Source organism: Neoarius graeffei, chromosome 11, assembly GCF_027579695.1.
Source record: "Neoarius graeffei isolate fNeoGra1 chromosome 11, fNeoGra1.pri, whole genome shotgun sequence".
NCBI classification, from domain to species: domain Eukaryota; kingdom Metazoa; phylum Chordata; class Actinopteri; order Siluriformes; family Ariidae; genus Neoarius; species Neoarius graeffei.
This window is the reverse complement of record NC_083579.1, coordinates 57,254,871-57,281,788: the sequence shown is the minus strand read 5'-3', so window position 1 is coordinate 57,281,788 and position 26,918 is coordinate 57,254,871. Positions and strand designations below refer to the sequence as shown.

At 40.6% G+C, this 26,918-nt stretch overlaps 1 protein-coding gene across 6 annotated transcripts in view; it reads left to right on the top strand.

Annotated features, from left to right (window-relative positions):
• col12a1a (collagen, type XII, alpha 1a) overlaps window positions 1-26,918 on the top strand; it is an 89,368-nt gene that overhangs the window by 1,517 nt on the left and 60,933 nt on the right. For 3 of the 6 annotated variants that reach the window (XM_060934318.1, XM_060934315.1, XM_060934317.1), the window contains exons 2-14: window positions 1,653-1,765; window positions 4,986-5,102; window positions 5,200-5,340; window positions 5,518-5,571; window positions 8,001-8,264; window positions 8,445-8,609; window positions 8,742-8,915; window positions 9,010-9,300; window positions 9,407-10,009; window positions 10,448-10,726; window positions 14,535-14,807; window positions 15,022-15,291; window positions 23,436-23,705. In XM_060934318.1, coding sequence (XP_060790301.1) covers window positions 1,696-1,765; window positions 4,986-5,102; window positions 5,200-5,340; window positions 5,518-5,571; window positions 8,001-8,264; window positions 8,445-8,609; window positions 8,742-8,915; window positions 9,010-9,300; window positions 9,407-10,009; window positions 10,448-10,726; window positions 14,535-14,807; window positions 15,022-15,291; window positions 23,436-23,705 — 2,971 coding nt within the window. In that variant the 5' untranslated portion in view covers window positions 1,653-1,695. Of the gene's footprint in view, window positions 1-1,652; window positions 1,766-2,937; window positions 3,332-4,985; window positions 5,103-5,199; window positions 5,341-5,517; window positions 5,572-8,000; window positions 8,265-8,444; window positions 8,610-8,741; window positions 8,916-9,009; window positions 9,301-9,406; window positions 10,010-10,447; window positions 10,727-14,534; window positions 14,808-15,021; window positions 15,306-23,435; window positions 23,706-26,918 lie in introns of those variants that run through there. The other 3 variants (XM_060934316.1, XM_060934320.1, XM_060934321.1) reach the window with 3 other exon arrangements.

The following is a 26,918-nucleotide window of genomic DNA, read 5'->3' as shown; positions in this document are numbered from 1 at the left end:
CCTTTAAAATTTTTTTGACCTTCACTAAACTCTGGATATATATCCAATAACTCTGGAGATATATACACAAAAACTCTGGCTATATATATATATATCTCCAGAGTTTAGTGTGGGTCAGTGCGGTTTCCACAGAACTTTCTTATAAATTTGAATGGACCTGAACATTTATGGAATCAATTTTGTGCCAAACATTCAGTGTTATTGTTCATATCCAAAAGGGGGCGCTCAAGAGCTGTGAAAAAGTTCAAAGCCTTTAGACTCGGGGTGTACAAACATTTTTTAAAAATTGTATTTATTTATTTTTTTTTAAAAGAGAACGTTATTTTAAAAATGAAACTAAATATACTCAACTATACATCTTCATTTGAACACTGCCAGACTTGTAATGTGAAGCTGAATCTATAAAACACACCAGACTCTGGATTTGTCTTCTGTCTTTAAAATATTAATGAGTTCATTATAGTATAGGGCTAGATATTGTCAGTATTTTATTGTAATAAAGTGTCAAGTCAAGTTTATTTCTATAGCACTTTTAACAATAGACATTGTCGCAAAGCAGCTTTACAGAATTTGAATGAGCTAATTTTATCCCTAATCCATCCCCAAAGTACTCTTGGATGGACAAACAAAGGGAGAAAGAAGTGTTTAATTTGCTGTAACTATTGAAAATATCTTTTGACAGAAAACTTGTGACGTCTTTATTTAAACAGCACTGTTCAAGCAAGTATTTTAAACTCCCCTAATATAGAATTCAACTTGAAGGTAGTGCAGCCTAATAGTGGCAATCATGCAGCCTGTTTATTTTATTTTGTTTTATTTTATTATTGGAAATAGTCTCTGTAAGCAGGGTGGAGCCCAGTGGAGAGGAGTGTCCCCACCCTTGGTTGAGCAGTAAGTGGTGTTGAGTTCTGGTACTGTGATTTGGTGGAAATTTAAATCACAGCAAGGAATAATGGTTATAATTATGCTCTACCAGTTTCGGCTTCTTTAAAGAGGAATGGTTTTGTTTCAGAATGTCTGTCTTTCTCTTCAGACAGAGCAATTAGTAACTGCTGTATTAGTATACATGTTCATATATATATTTTTTTGTCAGGTTTTGGCCAGAATTAGAAGGAATTTTGATATAATTTTAATGTCAAAACTGATTGACAAATATTAAAAGAACTTACTTTGGCCACTTTTAATATTTAATAAAAAACTTAATTTAATCACATTTCCAACATATACAGTAGCCATATGTGCTGGAAAGACCATATAATCATGGATAAATTGAACACTGTTCCCATATTGTTGGTACCCATGTAAGGAGGGATTTCTAAACCCCAGTCTAACCCATGCCTGTGATTTATTTTTTTCCACATCTGGCTCTCAGTAGGAAAAAGTGGTGTGATTCCTGCTGCTTTTTTCCACCCATGGTAACTGTCATGGATGATAGTCTGTATTTTTAATTTATAAATGTTTTTCCTTCAGAAAACTCTTTTCACATATTTCCTGTTTGGAAATTGCTTGTGTCTTTGCAGAGCCCTGGATGTTCAGTCAGTGCAGCCTTAGGATGTCAATATGTTTCTTTTTTTCTTTGCGCTTAACTTTCCACGAAGTATCTTAATATTCCAGTTCCTTTTTTGGGCTGAATGGGAATCTTGTCTTTGCAGATTAATTCATGTGCTGCTGACTCCCTGCTAAAAAAAAAAAAAAATGGAGAGAAGGTTGTTGTGGGCCGCTGTCGCCCTCCTAGCAACATTACTGAATGTAGCGGAGGCTCAAGGTACGATAACCCCATCACAGCATTCTCTCTCTGTGTCTCTCTTTACTTTCTATTTTCTTTCCACGTTTCTCTTTTCTCAATTCAATTCACATTTCAAAGGGTTCTCTCTCTCTCTCTCTCTCTCTCTCTCTCTCTCTCTCTCTGTCCTTGCCCATGTTAATTTTTTCATTGCTTAATTGAAATGTACTCATGCATTATTGATGTATTTACAAATAAATAAGTTATATCCAAGACATGACTTTGATTAGATTAAGATTAGAGAGTTATATAAGGTCAATATTCTCTCTCTCTCTCTCTCTCTCTCTCTCTCTCTCTCTCTCTCTCTCTCTCCTCATTATTTCCTTCTCTATTTTCAAAATACATGCAACTCAATTTTAGTTATGTAAAATGAGCAACAGCCATAAATCAATTAGATAAAATCTGATGTAAGCGAATGTTACAAAACTGTATATAAAGAAAAAGTTTTGATTTGGTACAGGCCATCAGTGGTTTTAAAGAAATACCATACATGTGAAGTCATCAGTTTGGTCAGACAAATAATCTCCACTTACAAGTCAATTCCTGTCTAATGAGTTACTGGAATAGTTTGTGCTAGCTGCTTCTGGCAGTTCAAAAGGTTTTCATTTCACAAAAGTTTGGAAAGATGGAAAATATACTAATACAAAAAATGATCTCTAAATATTTTACTGTGGACATCTGTAATTATTCTATGAAGGGAAAATATTTACTTATAGCATTGTCAGTTGCACGTGATACAAAGTGTTCACTCATTTATCTAAGGATAGATGTCTCATTTAAGTTACCGCATAGTATCATATTTATGTGTACAGAAATTGTTTGTGGGGAAAATTATAACATGACTTTCAGAAAAGAGTAACTATTAGAATTAAGTTTAATTTATTTATTACTTAGAATGGAAACTTTTTTTTTATTCTTTCCTTTGAAAACCTTTCAGTGAAGGAATCAAATATCTTCTCCAATATATCTTCTGACACAGAATGGAAAGATGTAAGAGGAGAAGGCCAAATTAGTCTCCAGAGAGCAAAGACAAAGAGTCTTTTTAGGCTTTCTGTGGCAATTCTCAAAAATGCTGAGTTGCAATCCATATGGAAAGTTAATTTGCAGTAATGTTTAATGTCAGCACATGTTGCGGAATTACTCTGGCATCTGGCCAACTTCTCATGAAGACTCCGGCTTCTTTTCCGAGCTGCCTGGCAATGGTGCAAGCCAAAAAGAACGGCGGGTTGGGTGGAGGTTATTGCCACAGACCAGACGCTCCCTATGGAACAGCAGCGGTGTGCTACCGACAGGACTCCTTTTCCGTTTAGATTGCAGAAACTTCACTTAGAGTCATCATTATATGCTGACGTCTATTAAAGTGCAATGAGCCCCTTTCCCTCAAGTATGTCCGTCATCTTGGTTTAGACTTTAGTGTTGTGTTTTTGACACCTCATGCAAGAATACTCAGCTTGATTTCTGAGAATGAGTGAAGACTCATGGTTTGGAGATGGGGCCTGTTTGGACACGAGGGGAATCTGCTCAGGCCTCTTGAGGTTGAGGCGCCAGGTTGGTGAGACACCTTTCCAGCAGCCTCCATGATCTCAAGTTTGTTGCTTCGGTTGTGTTTTGTTGTCTGCCTGTGCACTTGATGTTTTGTGAGCTCTGGCTTTCACACCATGTATTTTAGAATGATATTCTGGGATTCCATGCACCAACTGCCCACCTTTCAATGCATGCTCCTATCCTGCTACCAAACACCATCCCTCCTGTTGTCTTTGCATGGAACTCAGAATATCCTCTTCATGGAGAGGTAATCATTGCATAATAAAACTAAGCATTGATACTGGTTAAAGCAGATGTGATCACTAATTAAGTAATTGACCCAAAACATACTTTGACATGTCAGATAGAAATAACCTATTAGTTCCACTGCCTCAGCAAATGTCAATCTATTTAACTCTCATTAGCTACTTCTGTATTACACATATATTATATGATACTTTCATTTAGTATCGTTTCTTTCTCTTCCAATTCCATCACTCACACATTATGTCCAAAAAGACTAACATAAGCATGTCTAGCTTCTATGCAGATGTTATCTTGGACATTAGACTGTTGGTATACATCTGTTAGAATACATTCCTTTGGAAAATGCTAGCACAGACCGCATGTAAGGCTGCTCTGTGGAAGAATGTAATTTTGAAATATATTATATTATGGTCTTTGTATGTGTGGTCCCTCATGTACACAGAAACTTTTGTCCAAATCATCAAGTTATTCCTCAACAACTTTCTCGTATCCATGAGCATGACTCCATGAGATTCAGTCACGGACACAGTGCTTTCACTCTTTTTCTTTCTTTCTTTATTCTTTCTTCAATAAAAAAAAAAAAATTTGGACATCACTTTATATCATAGATTGGCTGGTTATTAATTTTTATTTATTTATTATGATGTACACTTTCCTCTGTACTCTCCATGTGAGCATTTATGCTTTATCTCATCACCTCATGCCGTCTTCTGTATAAGTTGCACAATGAAAAGGAAGTACACAAGAGTCTGTCATGACAAATTGTGTATTCTTCTTAATGGTTTGCAATGGATGATATACTGGATTGATGCACTGTTAACTTTTACATAAGCCTTGTTGAAATATGTATATATACATTCACTGTATATATAACATATGGTTCTAACTTCTGAAAGAGCCCCCTTGACCTGATTAAACAACACAAATTCCATTGTATAATCAATATCTTGAATGAAACTGTTACGTTCTAATGAGTTGGATTAGATTTTACTGGTGGATTTAAGGGGCATGCCTGGTATTGACTGCATACAGCATGTACTGGATGGTCCACTTAATGTCTGCACTGGGGTTTGGTGAATGAACTGTTTAGAATGAAATGTGTTTAGGCTTCCTGCTTGAACTGCTGACCAAAGGTTTCTAGGTTGGGCAACTCAAGCAAAGGCCATTTTGCTCAAAAATGGCTTCTCTCACCTTTTCTTTTGTTGTCATGTTGCCTTCTCGTCACCATCACTACTGTCAGTTTTGTCGTCCTGCCCAACAGTGAACGAATCAGCTTCAGCCTTGAAGTGTTTGTTGTTGGGGTTGTTGAGATTCTTCTCATGAACATTTACTCTCTATAACTTACATTTATTTAACACTTCTTTTAGTGTTGCTTGATGTTTGTGCTAACATATAACACTTACGTTTGCAGTGGAGTCTCCTTCGGACTTGAAATTTAAAATCCTAGATGAAAACACAGTGCACATGTCATGGAAAAGGCCATTGTCTGAAATACAAAGCTACAGAATACAAGTAACATCAGACATAGGTAAGCGATCAGTCTCCGTCCTTTGCCAGAGTGATAGACCATTTGTATGTGTCTTCTATTTTCGATTTTACATTTATTTCATTTCTCTCCTTTATAGATGATTTGAAAGACTTCTATCTTCCTGCCTCAGCCACAAGCACTGATATTTCAGACCTTATACCCGACATAGATTATTCTGTTTCAATCAGCTCCTACGATGGTGTAGAGGAAAGCATTCCTATATTTGGCCAAATAACAAGTAAGTGTCAAAAATATAAGATTCTGTCAGATTCAATTTTGGTGACGCGTGCCTCCAAAATTGGCAAATCAAATTATACTGATGGAGAACTGTGGCAGAGAATTCAATGTAAACTAAAATAATTTCAGAAAAAGTGTGTGAATTTATCACTAAAGCTGCCTTTATTTTCCATTTCAGTTCAGTCCAGTAACACGAGCGGGACTGCAAGGAAACCAGTTATAGATTCCGTTAGTAAGTTTGTCTACATTCATGATAAACAACTACCAAAATATTTCCGTTTCCAACTGAGCAGATTCCACTGAAGAAGCAATATTTGCACTCTTCCATTTGCCCTGGGTGCTTGTATTTGTTATTATTTCCAGGGACTTCAGCAGGTTTTGAATGTAGTTTGTGTTTAGAATCATGGCTACATTGGATCTCAGACATTCAGGCATTTAGGCCTGAAGTTTTTGCCATTTTGTACCTCATGGACAGACAACCCCGATTCCAAAAAAGTTGGGACAAAGTACAAATTGTAAATAAAAATGGAATGCAATGATGTGGAAGTTTCAAAATTCCATATTTTATTCAGAATAGAACATAGATGACATATCAAATGTTTAAACTGAGAAAATGTATCATTTAAAGAGAAAAATTAGGTGATTTTAAATTTCATGACAACACCACATCTCAAAAAAGTTGGGACAAGGCCATGTCTACCACTGTGAGACATCCCCTTTTCTCTTTACAACAGTCTGTAAACGTCTGGGGACTGAGGAGACAAGTTGCTCAAGTTTAGGGATAGGAATGTTAACCCACTCTTGTCTAATGTAGGATTCTAGTTGCTCAACTGTCTTAGGTCTTTTTTGTCGTATCTTCCGTTTTATGATGCGGCAAATGTTTTCTATGGGTGAAAGATCTGGACTGCAGGCTGGCCAGTTCAGTACCTGGACCCTTCTTCTACGCAGCCATGATGCTGTAATTGATGCAGTATGTGGTTTGGCATTGTCATGTTGGAAAATGCAAGGTCTTCCCTGAAAGAGACGTCGTCTGGATGGGAGCAAATGTTGCTCTAGAACCTGGATATACCTTTCAGCATTGACGGTGTCTTTCCAGATGTGTAAGCTGCCCATGCCACACGCACTAATGCAACCCCATACCATCAGAGATGCAGGCTTCTGAACTGAGCGCTGATAACAACTTGGGTCGTCCTTCTCCTCTTTAGTCCGAATGACACGGCGTCCCTGATTTCCATAAAGAACTTCAAATTTTGATTCGTCTGACCACAGAACAGTTTTCCACTTTGACACAGTCCATTTTAAATGAGCCTTTGCCCAGAGAAGACATCTGCGCTTCTGGATCATGTTTAGATACGGCTTCTTCTTTGAACTATAGAGTTTTAGCTGGCAACGGCGGATGGCACGGTGAATTGTGTTCACAGATAATGTTCTCTGGAAATATTCCTGAGCCCATTTTGTGATTTCCAATACAGAAGCATGCCTGTATGTGATGCAGTGCCGTCTAATGGCCCGAAGATCACGGGCACCCAGTATGGTTTTCCGGCCTTGACCCTTACGCACAGAGATTCTTCCAGATTCTCTGAATCTTTTGATGATATTATGCACTGTAGATGATGATATGTTCAAACTCTCTTAGCAATTTTACACTGTCGAACTCCTTTCTGATATTGCTCCACTATTTGTCGGTGCAGAATTAGGGGGATTGGTGATCCTCTTCCCATCTTTACTTCTGAGAGCCGCTGCCACTCCAAGATGCTTTTTTTATACCCAGTCATGTTAATGACCTATTGCCAATTGACCTAATGAGTTGCAATTTGGTCCTCCAGCTGTTCCTTTTTTGTACCTTTAACTTTTCCAGCCTCTTATTGCCCCTGTCCCAACTTTTTTGAGATGTGTTGCTGTCATGAAATTTCAAATGAGCCAATATTTGGCATGAAATTTCAAAATGTCTCACTTTCGACATTTGATATGTTGTCTATGTTCTACTGTGAATACAATATCAGTTTTTGAGATTTGTAAATTATTGCATTCCGTTTTTATTTACAATTTGTACTTTGTTCCAACTTTTTTGGAATCGGGGTTGTAGAAGTGTGAGATCATTAATACCCAACAGCCAGCACATGAATATTGAGTCTGTTGGGTTTCAACCATTTGCTCTTACCTTACAGAATTAAATAATTTTATTAACACTTAAAAAAAAAACAAAAAAACCCTTTTCGTATCATAGACAGCTGTGTGATGTGGGTTAAAAAGAGCCCAGAGGATTGACATCAGCATGCTTACTAATGACTCATACTGATTTTTTCAGTAGAACCACTCAAAAGTTCTAAATCACATATCCAGTTGGGTTGAGAATCATCAAGGAGAGAGACAAGTTGTTGCTAAAACAAAAGCTCAATTGGTATAAACATGTGTTTTGGAATTTGTTGTGATTTCCAGGAAGTATACAAGTTCTGCATATTTATTTTTTGCTTATGTATGGTTAATTATACACACACACACACACACACACACACACACACACACACACACACACACACACACACACAAATCTCCCTTGGTCACCAGAGTTTTAAAGGATACATAACTAAAAGAGGCTTTTTTTTTAAATTAAGTATGTTGTGCAATCTCTTCTTTTCCTTTTGTCCTCTTCCTCCTCAGAGTGCTCACTGAGTGCTATAGCAGATGTGGTTTTCCTGGTGGATGGCTCCTGGAGTGTTGGAAGGGAAAACTTCAAATATATCCGGAATTTCATTGGCGCCGTTGCAGGAGCCTTTGACATAGGAGAGGACAAAACCAGAGTGGGTATAGTGCAGTACAGCACAGACACCAGAACCGAATTCAACCTGAACCAGTATTTTAGACGGGCAGAACTCCTCCAGGCCATCAGAAACCTGCCCTACAAAGGGGGCAACACCATGACAGGTATGTTATATGAGCACAAGAGAGAGACCCATACTACTGACACATGTATAGCAAAATATACCAAATGTTGTATATAACAAAATGTATAACATGGCATAACATTTTCCAGTTGGCACTGCATTCTTTCATAATGACCTCCTTGAACATTGGTATGAACAAATATCTTAATTTTTATACCAGGTGAAGCTATTGACTATCTGGTGAAAAACACTTTCACTGAAGCAGCCGGATCCAGGAAAAGTTTCCCCAAAGTGGCCATCATCATCACAGATGGAAAATCACAAGACCCTGTCGATGAGCATGCCAGAAGATTACGGAACATTGGAGTTGAGGTTTTTCTCTTGGGTATGTTTCACTCTCTGTGATGTTATTAGAATATTATGTTGATTACAAAGCTGTTCATTAAAAGAATCTCTTAATGAAATGGAACATAATCCATTGCATTATACTTCATTTTGCATTTTGTTTACTGTTCAGGAATCAAAGGTGCGGATGAAGATGAAATTAGAACAATAGCCTCCACCCCTCACAGCACACATGTGTACAGTGTTTTAGACTTTGACTTAATTAAAGAAGTGCAGCAGCAGTTTATCACACAGGTATGCCTTGGGGTGGAGGACCAGCTCAGCTCCCTTGCAAGTGGAGAAGAAGGTATGACTCACAGCAAAGTCACTGCATAGAAGTCACAATCGTCTTTTATAATATGTATTTATTCAACCTCCATGTTTGGGATATATTTCTGTAGTGGTTGAACCAGCTTCAAACCTTCAAGTGACCGAGATCTCCTCCAAGTCCATGAGAGTGACCTGGGATGCGTCTTTGGGTGATATCACAGGCTACAAGTTGCAGCTCATCCCTATGCTTGCGGGCAGCAAGAGACAGGAGCTGTACATCGGACCCACCCAGACCTCAGTAAATGTCAGGGACCTGTCCCCTGAAACAGAATATGAGATCAGTTTATTTGCCCTTAAAGACTTTACGCCAAGTGAGCCAGTGATGGCAATGGAGAAGACCCAGCCTATCAAAGTGTCATTAGGTAGGATCAACCTATACTACACACTAACCTTCTAAGAATATAGAAAAATCATTTTTCCATCATGAAGATCCTTCTGTGCATTCTAAAATATTTTTGTCTTTGACAGACTGTTCGCTGGATGTTAACATTCAAGCTGACATTGTCCTGCTCGTTGATGGTTCATACAGCATAGGACTGGCTAACTTTGCTAAAGTGAGAGCCTTCCTTGAGGTGCTGGTCAATTCCTTTGACATTGGTCCCAGCAAAGTGCAGATAAGCTTGGTACAGTACAGCAGAGATCCTCACACTGAGTTTGCCCTCAATAAACACCATGACATTTCCGCTGTGGTGAAGGCCATTCGCACATTCCCCTACCGCGGAGGCTCCACCAACACTGGCAAAGCTATGACTTACGTGAGGGAGAAGATCTTTGTGCCAAATCGTGGTGCCCGTAAAAGTGTGCCACGAATCATGGTGCTCATCACCGACGGCAAGTCCTCTGACTCCTTCAAAGACTCTGCTACCAACCTGAGGAATACAGATGTGGAGATCTTTGCTGTAGGAGTTAAGGATGCAGTGCGAACAGAGTTGGAGGCCATTGCCAACCCCCCTGCTGAGAATCACGTATTTCAGGTGGAGGACTTTGATGCCTTTGAGAGGATCTCTAAAGAGCTGACACAGTCCATCTGCCTCAGGATTGAGCAGGAGCTCCTAAACATCAAGAAGAAAAGTAAGGAAACATCACTGTTACTCTAACCAGTGGTCTTCAATTGAGTTGGGGTGGGATGGGGCAAACCTTTTTTTCTTACAGTTTTGGAAATTTCTTATATTGTCTGTCTTTTGGTAGGTCCAAAATAAAGACATTGGTCTTTTAAGTCTCCTACTAGAACATGCCTTGAATACATGTGAACTATGAATCTAAAGCTTACAGTAGCCTGATATAGCAAATGTTATTACTCACAGTTTTTCTACATCATGTCCACAGCTCAGTCATTAATTCTTTGTTCTGAGTCCTTTATTATTTTGTCTAACTGAATGCTAATTTGTTTCCCAACAGCAACATTTTATGTTCAGTGATATAATTCCTTAATATTAAGCCAATTCAAAACAAGCACTTTTATTGTAATGCAAGTTATTTTCACTGATCGTACTGTACATTTCCTTTCAGGTTTGATTTCCCCACATTCCTTAACCTTCTCCGAGGTGACATCCAGGAGTTTCAGGGCTACTTGGGTCGTAGATACCAGGGATGTACAGTCATTCCTGGTGCGGTTCCGGCCAGCTGGTGATGTAACAGGCGACTACATCTCTCTGGCTGTGCCTGGTGACACCACCACTGCTGTCCTGCCTCATCTCACACCACTCACCACCTACGAGGTTGAAGTGTTTGCCCAGTATGAAAAAGGAGACAGTTTTCCATTAACAGGAGAAGAGACCACTTTAGAAGGTATGGACTCATATGTATGTTTCGGTAAATGTAATATACAGTTAGGTCCATAAATATTTGGACAGAGACAACATTTTTCTAATTTTGGTTCTGTACATTACCTCAATGAATTTTGAACAAAACAATTCAGATGCAGTTGAAGTTCAGACTTTCAGCTTTAATTCAGTGGGTTGAACAAAATGATTGCATAAAAATGTGAGGAACTAAAGCATTTTTTAAACACAATCCCTTCATTTCAGGGGCTCAAAAGTAATTGGACAAATTAAATAATTGTAAATAAAATGTTCATTTAGCCCTGTGATGACCTGGCGACTTGTCCAGGGTGTACCCCGCCTTTCGCCCGTAGTCAGCTGGGATAGGCTCCAGCTTGCCTGCGACCCTGTAGAAGGATAAAGCGGCTAGAGATAATGAGATGAGAAAATGAGATGTTCATTTCTAATACTTGGTTGAAAACCCTTTGTTGGCAATGACTGCCTGAAGTCTTGAACTCATGGGCATCACCAGATGCTGTGTTTCCTCCTTTTTAATGCTCTGCCAGGCCTTTACTGCAGCGGTTTTCAGTTGCTGTTTGTTTGTGGGCCTTTCTGTCTGAAGTTTAGTCTTTAACAAGTGAAATGCATGCTCAATTGGGTTGAGATCAGGTGACTGACTTGGCCATTCAAGAATATTCCACTTCTTTGCTTGAATAAACTCCCGGGTTGCTTTGGCTTTATGTTTTGGGTCACTGCCCATCTGTATTATGAAACGCTGACCAATCAGTTTGGCTGCATTTGGCTGGATTTGAGCACACAGTATGTCTCTGAATACCTCAGAATTCATCCGGCTGCTTCTGTCCTGTGTCACATCATCAGAGGTGATGTGACACAGGACAGTCACCAACAAAATTTGTTTCCCAACAGTTGCTGTTGGGAAACAAATTAGCATTAACACTAGAGCTGTGCAATATATCGTATTTTTATCACGATATCGATATTGGTGTCAAACGATATCAAAATTCATAATATCGATATGAAACGATTTTTTGTCATTTGTAAGGTAAAACAACCCTTCTGTCCCCTAAGGCACACCGTAGCCTTGTATACGTCATCCATTCTACTCCCGCGATATCTCCGCAACAGTAAAAAATCAGTTCTTCTGTTTTCATACGTGTCGGGTGATTTGATATATTGATTTCTTAATATGTAGTTTGATTTGCTTGCTAATAGTTATAATAATACAATTAACATATATTTACGTCATATTTTTGGATGTGGGACTGGGTAATGTAAAAATGGCATCTACGGAAGAAAACAAGCACAACAATATTAGCACATATCCAGCTTGCTAGCTGTGTTAGATGTGTTAAACCGTGTGGATTTAAGTGGAATAATTGCGAGTCTTCCTGTGGTCAAGGCAGCGTTTTAAGGTAAGGCAATTTGGTTATTAATGTTGCCCGCCGCGGCATGTTTACTTGGGTTCATTTGATTTTGACTTGTGCATCTGCAGCTAGCATCATGCTTTGAAGTAGGTTCTGCTAAGGACGGGTTTATTGCGCGATGTAGACGGACTCAGATGTAATTACATTGTTTTAAAAATTCCGTGCGCTTAAAACGGTGTCCCCCTGCTAATCATGTAGCCCTAATCATGTGTTGCTTTTACTTTTCCTAATGGTGAGTGAAATATCTCTGCAAATGGTATTTCAATGCTGACATGCCAAAAAGATAGCGGAGTCCACATTTGGAAGATGAAGGAAGAGAAGCCTGATGCTTGAAAATAGATCGCTTAATCCACAACGCATATCTGTATTTGAGACATAACCTGCAACTAGTGGGGATGTTTTGGAATGACTGTGCATAGGGTGTTTTTGGCCACAGAACACTAACCCACAGTAGTAGGAGGACTACTGGGTTCGTGGATTTTGTCTGTTGACTGAGCGAAGCATGGTGTTTGCCTTGTGCCATTTCACGTAGCATCTAGCCGCAGTGCCACCTACACTTTCAGGGAATGTTTACATGCCGCTGAGCTATTTTCATGTATGTTAATTCTTAAGGACTTGTCTCTATATTGTGCGTGTTCACACACGGACTGGCCATCGGGAGTAGCGGGAGTTTTCCCGGTGTGCCGGTGGTTCAGTGTGGGCCGGTGGAGAAAAAAAAGTTGCGCGCTGGCCTTTAATATGATAAGCAATGTTAACAGTTTCTTAAAGAAACTGTTAACATTGCTTATCATATTAAAGGCCAGCGCGCAACTCTTTTGTTTTTTTCTCCGCCGGCCCACGCTGAACCACCGGGAAAACTCCTGCTACTCCCAATGGCCAGTCCGTGTGTGTGCGTGTTTAATGTTGGTGTCTTAACAACACACAAGCTTACGTTGTAGTGTGTGAGAGAGAGATTTTATCCTTGGCTGGCTACGAGCCAGTGTGGACGTTACGCAGTAATCACTGGTAATACCAGCGCTGGCTCCATCCTCTGTGATCGGAAATGTTGAGTGAGCAGAACGTGAGCCTTGTGCAGGCTATAGGACCTATGCAAAGTATGCGCTTGCACAGTAAATAGTTTAAGTAAAAGGCGTTTCAGGGTACAACGGGAAGGGTTGACAGGTAGCCTATGAGGCCTGTACTATAAAAATGTGGCCCGGTGCCTCGGGTGTTGATGATCGGGGCTTTAAAAAAAGGTGTATAAATATCGTTTTAAAAATCGCGATATCGATATTTACTGAAAAAATCGTGATATTGATTTTTTCCAATATCGAGCAGCCCTACTAGTGACCCAGTGCCACTGGCAGCCATGCATGCCCAAGTCATCACACTGCCTCCGCCGTGTTTTACAGATGATGTGGTATGCTTTGGATCATGAGCTGTACCACGCCTTCGCCATACTTTTTTCTTTTCATCATTCTGGTAGAGGTTGATCTTGGTTTCATCTGTCCAAAGAATGTTCTTCCAGAACTGTGCTGGCTTTTTTAGATGTTTTTTAGCAAAGTCCAATCTAGCCTTTTTATTCTTGAGGCTTATGAGTGGCTTGCACCATGCAGTGAACCCTCTGTATTTACTTTCATGCAGTCTTCTCTTTATGGTAGATTTAGATATTGATATGCCTACCTCCTGGAGTGTGTTGTTCACTTGGTTGGCTGTTGTGAAGGGGTTTCTCTTCACCATGGAAATTATTCTGTGATCATCCACCACTGTTGTCTTCTGTGGGCGTCCAGGTCTTTTTGCATTGATGAGTTCACCAGTGCTTTCTTTCTTTCTCAGGACGTACCAAACTGTAGATTTTGCCACTCCTAATATTGTAGCAATTTCTCGGATGGGATTTTTCTGTTTTCGCAGCTTAAGGATGGCTTGTTTCACCTGCATGGATAGCTCCTTTGACCACATGTTTTCTTCACAGCAAAATCTTCCAAATGCAAGCACCACACCTCAAATCAACTCCAGGCCTTTTATCTGCTTAATTGAGAATGACATAACGAAGGAATTTCCCACACCTGCCCATGAAATAGCCTTTGAGTCAATTGTCCAATTACTTTTGGTCCCTTTAAAAACAGGGTGGCACATGTTAAGGAGCTGAAACTCCTAAACCCTTCATCCAATTTTAATGTGGATGCCCTCAAATGAAAGCTGAAAGTCTGGACTTTGTCCATGTCCATTATATGACTATAACTTGAATATGTTTCAGTAAACAGGTAAAAAAAATTTTTTGTCAGTGTCCAAATATATATATGGACCTAACTGTAGGAAGCTCAGTAATAAAATGTTATTTTTATGTGAATTTATTTAAGGTTACAACTCAGACACGTTTCTCTAACTGACTCACACTTTTGTCCAACACAGAACAAGGAATGGTCCGTAACCTCAGGGTAACGGAGGAGACCACAGACAGTTTCAGAGTTTCATGGCAGGCAGCTCCAGGGGCTGTTCTGCGCTATAGACTGTTCTACGAGCCCATCACTGGTGCAGAGAGACTGGAGGCAGAGACTGAGGGTAGCCAGACTACCATTGTACTACAGGAGCTGTTTCCTATCACCACCTATCGTGTGACTGTTCATGCTGAATATGCATCTGGCATGGGGCCCCCGATGGACACTCGCGGCACCACCAAAGAAGGTCAGCACTGATGATGTTTGAGATTTCATAGTACTGGTTCTCTAACAACCTTCACATTTGTTGCAACTAAGTATCTTTGGATACTTCACTGAACAAAAAAGAAAATCAATTTATTCTTAGCAGGAATAAATTCTCATGGCATTATATTGTATATTCAGCTCTTTGAAATTCTTAATGATCAATGTATTAATGCACAGCAATGATCTTATTTTAGTTAAGGGCTCACCACGGCATCTGAGGGTCTTTGATGAGACAGAGTCCAGTATGAAGCTCTCTTGGCAGGCTGCTCCTGGGAATGTGCTTCAATACCACATAGCTTATAAGCCTGAAGATGGTGAGAGGAAAGAGATTTCGGTGAAAGGAGACTCCACAACTGCCGTGCTCGATAACCTGTTGTCAGACACGGAATATGAGATTTTTGTAAGTGCCCGCTACTCATCTGGCTTGGGAGAGCCTCTCCTGGGAAGAGGCACCACACTGGAAGGTAAGAGATGGAAGGTAACCTGATGGCTGTCTGCTTTAAAAGACAATGTTTATGGTTTACATTGCTGAATTGCTTGCCGTTGCTTGGTTAGCTTATGGGAAAAAAAAAAACATCTAATAAAGTACCTTTGGGCAGCAGATGAAGACCTACAGCTACCCACCCTTTGTAGCGATTGCACTTAGCCATGCAGAAGCCACTGAAATCCCAAAATTGTACCCTTGTCTCAATCACTGTATGATTGTCACATGTTTCAGAACACTGTATGATCATGGCCTCTTCTTAGTGTTGAGGACATATTCTTTCCATTCTATATTGGTCTTGACCATAAATATTTAATATGGTCAAGTCAATGATGATGACGCCTCAAATAAAAATGTACATGTTAACATTTATTACATTTTTTTTTTTTTTTTTTGGGAAACCACAAAGTTATCCCCCCCCCCCAGTGTAACCAAGAAGATGCATAGGGTTGTGTGTATATTTTGCCATCTTAGTTTCATACTCCTTTAGTCTTGACCAGTAAAGATATTGGCAGTTTGTCTTGCACATGTGCAACTATTAAGAACTCTAGGATGAAGGAAGTCCCATAAAGTGAGAATGTTCTTCTTGGAGGAACACACACTTTCATGTTCTTTTGTTTCTGGCTGTTGTAAGAGCTTCTCGAGGGAAGGGAAGTCTCTTTTAGACACATTTGTAATTTCCCTTGTCTCTGTGAAACTTGCTTTGTTTATTTGTGTTTGTGAAGTTGCAAATGAATGACTGACTCAGGCTGAAATAACAAATACTGAGTGATGGAGGCATCTGTTTCTGCTAAATAGCAGCCCACTATGACATTAGGGTCTGGTACTGGTCATCTTACAACAGCAGGCCCTCTGTTTGAGGCCCTGATTTGCCTTGTCTGACTCAGCTGAAGTGATTGAGGCTGTCTGGCTGACTAAGGACTTCCCTGTGTGTCCCCTGGGTTTCCCCCTCGTGGGACTTCACACAGACCTGCTTATGTTCTGCAGTGAATGTGGTGAAAGGGCAAAAAAGTGTGTAAGTGTTGCTGGTGTTGGGTTACAGACAGATGTGAATGTAGTCAGTTTGTCATTAGGTGGTCTGGCCCTAGCTGGAGAGGAGATGTACAACAGGGTAAAGAGTCCATGGTGGCAGCTAGTAGATTTCATAGTGATGGTAACATTCGCTTGCAGTTTCCTGAGTGTTGACAAGAAAGTGTTGCATCTTAATCAGAGATCGGTTACTAAATTTAACGAATTAAAGAAAATGTGATATAAAATTTCATTTGCTTAAGCTGATCCTCACCTGCACCTTTTTAGAAAGCATTTTCATGGTTTATTAACATTTTTATGACTATTTGGAAAGTGTCAAGTCAAGTCAACTTTATTGTCAAATACGCTATACATGCTCGACGTACAGCACAGATGAAATTTCAGTCCTCTCTGACCCACGGTGCAAACAGGCAATGCAATAAATAAAAATAGAATAATTGAAAAAAAAACAAACAACAATATAAACAGTATAAACACTCTAGATAGGAACTAGACATAGACTAAACACTCAGACAAACAATATAAACAGTATAAATAAACAGTATAAACACTAGATAAAACAAGACATAGACTAAACACTCAGACAATATAAACAGTGTAAACACTAGATAAGAACTACACACAGACTAAACACTCAAACAGACAATATAAACAGTATAAACACTCTAGATATGAACTAGACGTAGACTAAACACTCATATATACATACATATACGGTATAGACCCTTTTCAGTCACGTGACCTTCGTAAACGCGACCGCCATTTTGGACATGTAGTGAACTTCGGCTCGAATCGGTTTGAATGCGAGGAAGGCGACAAACATAAAAGAAAAAGGAGCGAGATGCAGAAAACTGTATTTACTAGTTTACTGTAATTATGATCTGGCAGCTATTTACACCGGATCCAGTGTAAATAGCTGCCGGAGCCAACGTCCGAGCTTGCCGGAGCGCGCTCCGGCTGGCCGCGAGCTAGCGCGCTCCGGAACCTCGGACGTTGGCTCCGGCAGCTATTTACACTGGATCCGGTGTAAATAGCTGCCAGATCATCTCATCTCATCTCATTATCTCTAGCCGCTTTATCCTGTTCTACAGGGTCGCAGGCAAGCTGGAGCCTATCCCAGCTGACTACGGGCAAAAGGCGGGATACACCCTGGACAAGTCACCAGGTCATCACAGGGCTGACACATAGACACAGACAACCATTCACACTCACATTCACACCTACGGTCAATTTAGAGTCACCAGTTAACCTAACCTGCATGTCTTTGGACTGTGGGGGAAACCGGAGCACCTGGAGGAAACTCACGCAGACACGGGGAGAACATGCAAACTCCACACAGAAAGGCCCTCGCCGGCCCCGGGGCTCAAACCCAGGACCTTCTTGCTGTGAGGCGACAGCGCTAACCACTACACCACCGTGCCGCCCCTGCCAGATCATAATTACAGTAAACTAGAATGGAATGTTAACAGCAATGTAATGCCTTTTCTGGCTAATTTTATTCGTCTTACCTCCAACAAAGTGGTCACTACACAAGCGTTGGTATGCCACTATCCATCTTCTCCGTCGGTCAGTATCTACCGGGATCCGATAAAATGATAACCCTTGCCTTGTTTGTTGATGGTTACTACATCCAGGTGCACAACAATATAGTGGCATGATGGAAGTCTTGCTGAAAATAAACACTTTCTTTGCTGCCATTCCTCAATGCTGGCTGTGGTAAACTACTGGTAGTACATGTCCAAAATGGCGGCCGCGTTTGTCGTGACGTCACGTGAAAAGGGTCCACACACACACACACACACACACACACACAAGTATAAAACATTTTAACCACTTGTAAAGTTGCTAGCTTAAGCTCTAGCACCCCTCACCTCTCTTTAATTTTTCACATGAAAAGAATTTAAACACATGTTAAACGTAACACTTTGGTAAAGACGATCTCTGTTAAAGTATAATACCAATGGTCTGTTCTACTACCCCTTCACACCTCTAACGATGCAATAATGTTGGCAGAAGTTGTTTGTATTCAACGAGAGTTGGCTCAAGAGAATGAATCTGTGTTTCTGCCACAGGTGGCAATATTTTTATTTATTGGTTTTTTGCTTATTTTACTGAGAGTAGGCAGTGATGGACTGCATGGATGCCATTTATATGCAAGTTTTTATTTTATTGGAATTACATATTGGTGATTTTCTGTGTTTTCATCACACATAAGCTGCAGCTCGTGTTTGTGAGTGTGTGAGAAATAAGCAGTCAAGCATCTCGTTCACCATGAATGATTTTCACTGCACCAGGAAATTAAATTAAACCCTCAAACAAAGTGTAGTTTGAAAAGTAAATGGCTTTGTGGTTATAGAACGTCTGAAGCTGTTTTGTTTGAGACAGCTACTTCAGTCCTTGCTCTGTGCCTAATATTTTCACCAGCTTCTCTCTCAGAACACATTTCAGGAGTTACTTGTGTTGCTGCACTGCAATTTATGCTGAGTCTATATGCTGAGTCTGTATGCCTCCCATGCGGAGTCAGTTAAAAGATTCATTTCTCTCAGCTATGTCCCAGAGCTCTATGTCACTGTAGCAGACACAGGATTCTTTGTGTTATTTGCCATAAACTTCCTGAAACCCTTTGTGGGAGGCAAGAGACATTCAGGACAATTACAAAGAGCGTCTGAGAGAAGCCCTGGGCTGAGTGTGGTTGTGTGGAGAATTCCCCACGCTTAGGTTCCCTGTGGACAACACACTTCATTAGCTTGTTGTAGACCATTTGGCCCAACGGACTGCTGTTACAAATGAACACTGTTACCCGTTGGCAGTGGTTGGAAAAAAAAAAGAGGTGGGAGAAAAGCCAAACCTGAATGCCTTTGGGCATGTACTATAATATACTAAAATGTGAAAGAATTCTAAGGCATTTGGAAGAAGTTATTCAATAGAACCATGCTTACTCTATTGTCTGAATGACCTTGTTTCACCTTGAAAGTAGTTCAAAATTTATGGCTTGAATTAAGGGTTTGTGTTTGCAGTTACTTTATAAACTAGAATTTCATTCTCATCTCATTATCTCTAGCCGCTTTATCCTGTTCTACAGGGTCGCAGGCAAGCTGGAGCCTATCCCAGCTGACTACGGGCGAAAGGCGGGGTACACCCTGGACAAGTCGCCAGGTCATCACAGGGCTGACACATAGACACAGACAACCATTCACACTCACATTCACACCTACGGTCAATTTAGAGTCACCAGTTAACCTAACCTGCATGTCTTTGGACTGTGGGGGAAACCGGAGCACCCGGAGGAAACCCACGCGGACACGGGGAGAACATGCAAACTCCACACAGAAAGGCCCTCGCCGACCACGGGGCTCGAACCCAGGACCTTCTTGCTGTGAGGCGACAGCACTAACCACTACACCACCGTGCCGCCCTAAACTAGAATTTAATGAATTTATAATTTTTATAGTATTAATTCTAGATTAAATATAAAAATCTTCAGCTTGTCCACCTAGACTTCCCTTAAATCTGACTCTGCCTATCAGAGAGGATTCCCTGTCAACTCTTTTGTGAAAACCTTTTTCTAAAGTTGATTTTTATTATTATTCATCTCATCTCATCTCATTATCTCTAGCCGCTTTATCCTTCTACAGGGTTGCAGGCAAGCTGGAGCCTATCCCAGCTGACTACGGGCGAAAGGCGGGGTACACCCTGGACAAGTCGCCAGGTCATCACAGGGCTGACACATAGACACAGACAACCATTCACACTCACATTCACACCTATGGTCAATTTAGAGTCACCAGTTAACCTAACCTGCATGTCTTTGGACTGTGGGGGGAAACCGGAGCACCCGGAGGAAACCCACGCGGAGAACATGCAAACTCCACACAGAAGGGCCCTCGCCGGCCCCGGGGCTCGAACCCAGGACCTTCTTGCTGTGAGGCGACAGCGCTAACCACTACACCACCGTGCCGCCCTTTATTATTATTATTATTATTATTATTACCTGGCTAGTTCTTTTGTAGAAACTTTATTTTCCACACTTTACTCATTGCTTTTGTTAACAGTAATTGGTTTGACTATTTGTGTTTAATATTATTTAGATTTAAAATGAAAATTTCTGAATTATGTGTTATTTTAAGATGCTGTTACACTACCGTTCAAAAGTTTGGGGTCACTTTGAAATGTCCTTATTTTTGAAAGAAAAGCACTGTTCTTTTCAATGAAGATCACTTTAAACTAATCAGAAATACACTCTTTACATTGCTAATGTGGTAAATGACTATTCTAGCTGCAAATGTCTGGTTTTTGGTGCAATATCTCCATACAGTAGGTGTATAGAGGCCCATTTCCAGCAACTCTCACTCCAGTGTTCTAATGGTACAATGTGTTTGCTCATTGCCTCAGAAGGCTAATGGATGATTAGAAAACCCTTGTACAATCATGTTAGCACAGCTGAAAACAGTTGAGCTCTTTAGAGAAGCTATAAAACTGACCTTCCTTTGAGCAGATTGAGTTTCTGGAGCATCACATTTGTGGGGTCGATTAAATGCTCAAAATGGCCAGAAAAATGTCTTGACTATATTTTCTATTCATTTTACAACTTATGGTGGGAAATAAAAGTGTGACTTTTCATGGAAAACACAAAATTGTCTGGGTGACCCCAAACTTTTGAACGGTAGTGTATATCTGGACTTTGTAATAATAGACTTCGTAACAATACTTCCATTGATTCACTTGTCTCCTCACAGTCCATTTGCTTGAATCATTCCAGTTTTTTGCCCTTGCCAGGTTTTGAGTCCACAGTCCAGGGCTGTCTGGTTTTCACCCATATGATTAATTGCTGAAATGAGAAAAAAGAGACAGAGTAAGGAGAATGTTTTACCCCTCACTTCCAGCCCTCTGCCCGGATTAAAATGGATGTTCTGACCTAAAAGATTTGAACAAATCTGGCATGAATTAATGTTCACTAGTGTTTTGATTAGCACTGGGTAAGCTGTTCCCCAAAATATGGAAATCCTCTGTACAATTGGCATGTTGATATGGGAATCTGGGGTTCATCTGTGCTCATCTGAAATGCTGGATTTGTGGACTACGCTAGCAGAATTTTCCAGCTGATCATGATCTCTTGGCAGCTCAGGAACACATTGGTTATTTGTGTGGTTTGTTTGGGGCTTAGGTCTCTTTGGAGTAAGCCATGTAACAGAAAGGACCTGCTGTGTTGTTATTGGTTCTCGTAAATTAGGGTGAATAGAAGTCTTAAATGTGCCTGACATGATCTGCCTTTATTGTTTGTGGAGAAACTGTCTGCTCAATTAAAAGAAAAATAAAACCCCAAATGGTCCAAGTGTTACTTCCAGTTGGTCACTGCAACTTCTCCAAAAGGAATCATATCATTACTAATTATGCCCACAGCAGTGCCAGCACCTACAGTATGTTTCAGTCTGGCATTCCAAACCAGTTTAGCTTTTGAAAATGGTTTACTTGGTGCGGTGAATGATTGTGTTTTGCAGATTTTATCTTCATTTGCATGCTAATTAGGCTTTACTTTGAGTTTGAATGCTTCACTGCAAACTTATTAAAATACCAGTGTGGTTCTACGATGTGTAACCTCACCCACTAGTGTTTAGTTATTTCTATATATTATTGATGAAAAAGGACTATTGTCTGCAGGAGTCATTACCATATGCTCTGATCCCTGTAGTACTCTGGTAATGTCAGAAATTTGCACTTGGATGTGAGACCTATCTTGGATCAAGACACGTTGGCAGCTACAGTACAGTTGCCATGGCACATTATATGTGATGGGTTTTAAGAGCTGGGAAGTCAGCAACAGTGCTTTTTCAAATTCATTACTTCCCACACCAAGATTATATCTCATACTGAATCTAACCACCTAGTGAGCAAAATCTATCGCAAACCTCAAACGGAATAGCCACATGCTGAGGTTTTTCGCCCACTAAGAGCAAAACAAGAAGCTGGATGTCTCAGTTTTAGCCCCATAGGGCTTTTTTTTCTACTTTATGTTAATAATTTCCCCATACAGTATATAGCACAGGGCGGCACGGTGGTGTAGTGGTTAGCGCTGTCGCCTCACAGCAAGAAGGTCCTGGGTTCGAGCCCCGGGGCCGGCGAGGGCCTTTCTGTGCGGAGTTTGCATGTTCTCCCCGTGTCCGCGTGGGTTTCCTCCGGGTGCTCCGGTTTCCCCCACAGTCCAAAGACATGCAGGTTAGGTTAACTGGTGACTCTAAATTGACCGTAGGTGTGAATGTGAGTGTGAATGGTTGTCTGTGTCTATGTGTCAGCCCTGTGATGACCTGGCGACTTGTCCAGGGTGTACCCCGCCTTTCGCCCATAGTCAGCTGGGATAGGCTCCAGCTTGCCTGCGACCCTGTAGAAGGATAAAGCGGCTAGAGATAATGAGATGAGTATATAGCACACATTCTCAGATAGAGGAACATCTAGTCTATTGCCTTAGCTATTAACTGAATCACCATATGGCCAGCAACTGTGTGTCTGTGTTAGCTGAGCAGAACTCTGTAGGTGGTTAAGAAGGGCTGTAGGAGACAGGTAGCCACCCTGTGGTCTGAATGATACACAGGACACCATGTACTGCCAAATATTCAATGGCGACCAGTCAACACTACCCTAAATCACTCCCCATTGAGTTCTCTTTCCTCTCTTTTATTCCAGTGAAAAAGTGAGAAAAAAGGGTGGGGGGGGGGGGGTGTAATGGGGGAGTGAAAAGAGTAGCGCCTGTGTTTTATGGATTGAATTTCTTGTTAGAATGGAAAATAACACTGGGCATAGAATACTGAAGGTCTTGGTGACAGACAGAGTGATTAGTTTTGCAGAGCTTTCTTGGGGTGTTATTTAATGTTATATTGTAAAAATGTCAAGCGTTAAGCTGGACTGGTTTAGATTTAATGATGTTTGTGGGTTGCTTCAGCATCAACTCATCACATTATTAGAATATCGGTGTGATATATGATATAAGCTGAATAAGAGCTTGCCATCTCTTGTACAAGATAAAGTCCTTGATTGTGCAGCTCTATTTTTGTATTTGCTGCCGATCTATTTTTAACATTTTTGCCTGCTTCTCTTTCTCAGTGCTTGGCTCTCCTAAAGACTTGGTCACAAAGGATGTCACTGAGTCCAGCTTTGCTGTCTTCTGGACAGCAGCACCTGGCAATGTTCGCCATTACCGGGTCACCTGGAAATCCTTGTTCTCCGATGAGGCTGGGGAGAAAACAGTGCCTGGTGATGTCACCACCACCGTGCTTGAGGGGCTGACACCAGAGACACGCTACACGGTTTCTGTTTATGCTGCCTATGGCCTTGGAGAAGGAGAACCACTGGTGGGAGTGGAAACCACAGATGGTAAGTCCATTCCCACTCACATAATGCTTCCAGCCAAGGAACAGCACACGTTTCCTCCCACCCCGAGTCTGAGAGGGGCCCCTCATTCCGAGCTTACCTCAGGACATGCAAAGAAATGATCTTACATTATACTGAACGGCCAGAATAGAGGCAACTTTGAGTTCGTTTCCTATTGTGAACTGTGATTATATTTTCAGACCTTTGTATTTATATGTTTCTGTATGAACTTTTGGTGTGAGTGAGTTAGTATTATATGACTAAGGTTTAACATGTTTTAAACCAAATGCTGCTTAAAATTATATATAACATATCAAGTTAGAAAGTTGTATCTACTTTGACTTTATCGAAAGTCAAAACTTTATGGCTCAATATCATAAAATCATAAAATTGTCAGATGCTTAGACCGTAAATCCAAGGTTTCAGTTTGCTCCTTTGATGACTTCTTTATGTTCTCTTAAAGATTGATTAGTATCTGAATTAAGATTTTAAAAAGGAAATAAAATGCACAAAGATGCATAAAATATCTCTTGCCTGCGACACCATTACAGCTTAGGAAAAAAAAATATTCAGTTAGATAAACCTTTCATTCTGATGCACCATGGTGACAAAGGACTGAATGGAATACAGAAGACAAAGGATTAAAAGATTTTTAAGAAACTTCAGTCTGGTCTTCCAAAGTGCTTGGAAAAAGTGAGTGTGACTTATGATTCCCTTCACAAATTCAAGAATAACGTCATTGTTGCTGGCACAGCTGCTCCATCTGAATTGCCTCAGACATACCCACTTTATTAATTCATGTGCGTGACCTTTTTGTTGTATAATTGTGTACATCACTGATATAATACGCCATACCTGCTCTGTGTCAACAATGCGACGTAGAGCTTAGAAATGCACCATTGATGGACAGTACATTTCTGGCTTACCTCACTTTTCACACCGAAATGAGGAAAACATATAAAGGGAACAGGAGACTTATTTAAAGGAATGTAACTCAGGACTATTAGAGCCAAATGTTTGAATGGTGAAACTCAACGTGTGACCATTTGCTTATTGATGTTAGCAAATCTGCCAGGTGACATTAAAGTCAAAAACATGACTGACTGCACTTTGGGGGTTCTGCGTTTCATGTCCCTGGTCAGCCTTTTTCCCATTTCTATGTCCAGCGTCTTTCCAGTAACATATTGTGTCTGCTTTGGTCAGACCATGCTCTTAGAAACTTGGAAGTTGTATTTTCCTCCCATAAAACTCCCACTTTGGAAACGCATTCAGTGTCTGAAAGTACTCTGTGAATCACTTAAGGTCCTGACAATTCATTCGGCTTTTTTTCCTGCACCAGAAATCTGGAGTCACTGTATGGAAAGAGAATGTTGCGGGCAGACTGAGAATGCCCAGGTTTGGCTTGAAGCACCACTTGATGCATCTGTTCTTACTGGATGGTCTTTTCAGCTGGATGGCAAGCAATTTGCCAGATGTGGTTTCACCAGAAATACATTTTGGTTTTCCAGGGAGTTTTTTTTTTTTCCCCCTGCACCTCAAGATGAAATCTGTCTTTGTTATACAACCCCAGTTCCAAAAAAGTTGGGATGCTGTGTAAATTGTAAATAAAAAAAGACTGATAATTTGCAAATCATGGAAACCCTATATTTAATTGAAAATAGTACAAAGACAACATATCAAATGTTGAAACTGAGAAATTTTATTGTTTTTTGAAAAATATATGCTCATTTTAAATTTGATGTCAGCAACACATTTCAAAAAATTTGGGACAGGGGCATGTTTACCAGTCAGTGCGTTTACATGCACATAGAGAAAATCGAATTTGTGCCGTAGCTCGACTGAAATCGAAGTTCTAAATGCCATGGAAACACCTTAGCTCGGCTGAAATAGAACCGAACTGGATTTCTCGTAATCGAGCTACACGACCTAGATTATGCGATTTTTGCCGAACTACTTAGTGCATGTAAACCCTATCGAGCCATGTAGTCGAGCTACTTACTTCAGCACTGCCCCTTCCGGAAGTGACGAGACCACAAGCGGGAAACACAACAGCCTCGGTCGGCATGACAACAGTAGTAGAAACGTGCACTTCTGGAGCAATGAGGAAATAGAGTTCATGCTCATTCAGCTTAAGGAGTTGAAAATATATATATATATATATATATATATATATATATATATATATATATATATATATATATAAACAATATATCTCGATGTTGCTGTCCTCGTCGTCGTTCTTCTGATAACTTTGTTTATACTCTTGAATAGCTCTTCATGATGACAACCGGAAGTGTACCAACACGATGGGGCGTGTAGCGCCACCTGTGGCTCAGGTGCACAATGTACCTCACACAATAGCTCGATTTCCTTGTGTGCATGTAGGATTGGATTTCTCTGGCACCCCTGCTGGGACCCTTAGCTCGATTACCGACAGTAGCTCGATTTGGATGTGCATGTAAACGCACTGACTGTGTTGCATCACCTCTACTTTTACCAGCACTATGTAAACATTTGGGAACTGAGGGGACCAATTGCTCTAGGTTTGAAAGAGAAACGTTGTCCCATTCTTGCCTGACATACAATTTTTGTTGCTCAACAGTTCAGGGTCTCTTATCATATTTGGTGCTTCATAATGTGCCAAATGTTTTAAACGGGAGACAGGGCTGGACTGCAGGCCAGTTTAGCACCTGGACTCTTTTTTACTATGGAGCCATGCAGTTTTAATATGTGCAGAAAGTGGTTTGACATTGTCTTGCTGAAAGAAGGAAGGCCTTCCCTGAAAATGATTTTGTCTGGATGGCAGCACATTGCTCTCAAACATGTCATTCAGCATTAATGATACCTTCCCAGATGTACAAGCTACCCATGTCATGTGTACTAATGCACCCTCATACCATCACAGATGCTGGCTTTTGAACTGTGCACTGATGATAAGCCGGATGGTCCCTCTCCTCTTTAGCCTGGAGGACGTGGTGTCCATGATTTCTAAAAAGAATTTCTACTTTTGATTCGTCAGACTTCGGGACAGTTTTCCACTTCACCTCAGTCCATCGTAAAAGAGCTCAGGCCCAGAGAGGTTGACGGTGTTTCTGGATATTGTTTATATCTGATTTTAACTTGCATTTGTGGATGCAGTAATGAGCTGTTTTCACAGACGATGGTTTTCTGAAGTGTTCCTGAGCCCAGACAGTGATTTCCACTACAGACACGTGT